Consider the following 3,098-nt stretch of genomic DNA (forward strand, 5'->3'; position numbering starts at 1 on the left):
TGAGTGAGCAGTCCCCCCCCACGACCATTAGGAAGTAGTAAAGAAGCCAGAATGCTCACTTGAAGCCAACATTTAAGAACAAATGTTCCCACCACATCTAAGATAAGCCCAGAAAGAGTATTCTTAGATGAACGTCTTGCCAGTACCAGTCTCATAACCATATATGAAAGAAAAATCCAGCCCACAATCATATGTACGGAATCAATAATGTGTCAATGCAGATCGTTGCTATTTCATGGTTTTAGAATTGCATATATTGCTCTTAAGCAAAGAAGATAAAAAACTCGTCCAACAATAAGCATCTTCAAACATGAAAAAGATCTAATGATGGGTAGGTATCGCTGGAAACTTTTAAGAGACCTCATTAGCTTGCATCTTGTCTTCAATTTTTGCAAGGGTCAAGTTCATGTATGCTCGTCAGACAAATGAAGATCTATACAAAAATATAATTTTTATATTAATACATGTAGCAACTTCAAGATAATAACATATCAATAAAAAATAAAACCATAATTGTACAATTTTTAACTAAATACCTTGAACATGATGAATTCTTCTTTGCTCAAATAAAATATCCTCAGATAATTCTTTATAGCATCTTTCTAAAACAAATCTGGACATGCTATGTTGTTTGATATCAGAAGCATGACAAAAAGGTCACGAACATAGTTGGCTGAAGCCAAGTACTTGCTTCAAGAATAGCATATAAATTCTTTCTCGTCTTGCAAGAGACCTAGTGCATAGCATGCTTCTTTGAAAGTGTTGTGTGTAACACCATCAACAGTGGTATTTCCTCAAATGGTGCAACCTTTCTGAATGTTGAGAAGAATCTAAGATAATAATCCTGCATTACCTCTAGAACATGTGTCACCTACCAATAGATAACCTTTTTTCTTGGAATCCACATTGAAATATTGTCCTTCATACAAATTTCTGTGGAAACTCACAATAGGTAATGACCTAGCCAATGGAAAAATTTTCACAAAAACCATGCTTGTAATTTAGTGAACTTCGCATCAACACGACTAAGGACATCCTGAATACCCTCGTATTCCTTGAAAATAACAGGATTCTCCTCTAGTAGTGAAATGGAAGTCTGATAACAGCAGGCTCCTTAACTTGAATATCATAACCATATAATCTCCAAGTAGCTTCACATGCAGAATGTATTACAATATAATGGTTGTTAATCTCAACAATAGGAGGAGCATTACATTAACTGATGTCTGGTAGAATGAAGAGTAAACGATATTTTTTGAACATATGAATAAATATTGATGCAGAAGTTGCGAGTATCTCAAATTAATGTGACAACATACTAATAACAAAGTTGGGTGTACGGGACAATAAAAGAGTATCAAGAGTGCACCTTTTTATTATGGTGCGACATTTTGGCCTACAATACTTTGGGAACCCAGCTTCATCAACAACAGTACGTTGTCTAAATTGTTTGGAAAAATATTTGGAGCACAAACCATTTACCATGAAAGGACTATTCTTGTTATACTTGCCACATGGACTGTGAACCATGAATTTCTCAACAGCAGCATATAACTTAGGCCTTCGACGTTTATCGGGTATTTGTGCCGATATTAACTTATCTATATCATCAAGAGACCTAGGTTTTGAAAGAGGATGCATGAACAACAAAATATGAGCATGAGGAAGACCCTCTTCTGAAATTCAATAGTGCATACATCTGAAAATAAAACCAAAACAGCAAAAGTTACTAAATGAAATGTAAATTAAAAAATTGCAGTAAAATTTCACATTTTTTTAAAAAGAAGACTTACATCCAGAAATCTTTCCAAAAATATCACCATACTTAAAATCTCTGATTAAGTTGTTTAGCTTAATCTTAAAGACTCTTGATGTAATATCAGGACGATCTTCTGCTTTAAGGCCAGTACCAATTAATAAGCGCTTTATCTCATCCCATTCAGGATTGCATGTGATGGTGACAAAAAAACTTGGATAACCAAAATTCTTGCAAAGAGCAAATGCATCCTTGCAATTATTAAACATGTATCTAGGTCCACCCGTAAAAGTGCTTGGGAGAATTATCCTTTGACCACTTGAAACAGCATTTGCATCACCTCTAACTAAAGACTCATGCAATAACTTGTACTTTCAACCCTCAACTTTGGTTGGTTGAAACGAAGAAAACTAAGACGCTCAGACTCTACCATAGTATATGCATCAACCAAGAACTGTTGGAACAACCTACGGGAGTTAAGCAGAATTGGTGACTCAGATGACCTCATTTGCAGTCGAAATGCAAAGAATTCTCTCATGCTTATTGTATTCCTCTTCTTTGAACCGTCAACATTGTATCGAGAAGCTGCTAAGATGCCTGTTCTATATCCATCCTCACCATATGGAAAAATAAGAGGATACTGCAAAGCCAAATACAATGGATGGATAACATCAATCTTCTTTAGTTGTTTTGATTTGGTTTCCAATATGATATCTCTGTCCAATAAAGAATCATCAATGTCACCAACTACCAATGCTGCAACTTCTGATGCAGTAGGCAAGTTGTATCGCCGACCATCTTTTTCCCTACGCCTAATCAGTTTTAACTTCATATCAAGAGAATGTGACTCGGTGAATCTATCCCGAGCATAACGGAACGACTGTGCCAAAGGATTATGCTCATCTAGCATATTTTTCAGCATACAAACTATATCATGTTCAAGATTACCCACCGAACTTACTGGGCTGAAAAAAAAAAGAGAAAAGAAAATATGACAAACACAACATATTGATGGACCTTAAATGAGTAAGTGAATAAAGTTGATATTATAAAGAATATGCTTTGTGTATACAAAAAAAAAACTTACAGAATAGCACTAATTCTGTTATGAATCTCGTTGTCCGTATCATAAATGTAGAGCTGTGCAAATCTTGGTTTTTCATTTGCTTGTGGAATAAGACTTCCGATTGAGTGATAGTTCTGGCCACTCAAAATAAATGATGGCGGATCGGAACCATTGTTAATTTTATGGTTAATCTTGCCAGCCATTGATGTGAATGAAAACATTGCATTAAATGCCCTTATGTTTTTTCGAAAGTATCGGCCTATTTCATCGTCCAAA

The 3,098-nt window shown here is 35.2% G+C and overlaps 1 protein-coding gene across 1 annotated transcript in view; it reads right to left on the reverse strand.

Annotated features, from left to right (window-relative positions):
* The window catches only part of LOC112701495 (uncharacterized), an 11,896-nt gene extending 9,871 nt beyond the window's left edge, over nucleotides 1–2,025 (reverse strand). Inside the window, exons 1-4 of the mRNA XM_025752245.1 lie at nucleotides 1,794–2,025; nucleotides 1,483–1,601; nucleotides 1,011–1,096; nucleotides 876–960 (exon numbers count right to left, since the gene is read on the reverse strand). Of these exons, the coding sequence (XP_025608030.1) occupies nucleotides 876–960; nucleotides 1,011–1,096; nucleotides 1,483–1,601; nucleotides 1,794–2,025 (522 nt within the window). The remainder of the gene's footprint in view (nucleotides 1–875; nucleotides 961–1,010; nucleotides 1,097–1,482; nucleotides 1,602–1,793) is intronic.
* Between the last annotated feature and the right edge of the window lie 1,073 nt (nucleotides 2,026–3,098).

This window comes from Arachis hypogaea, chromosome 7 (assembly GCF_003086295.3).
Source record: "Arachis hypogaea cultivar Tifrunner chromosome 7, arahy.Tifrunner.gnm2.J5K5, whole genome shotgun sequence".
Classification (NCBI taxonomy): domain Eukaryota; kingdom Viridiplantae; phylum Streptophyta; class Magnoliopsida; order Fabales; family Fabaceae; genus Arachis; species Arachis hypogaea.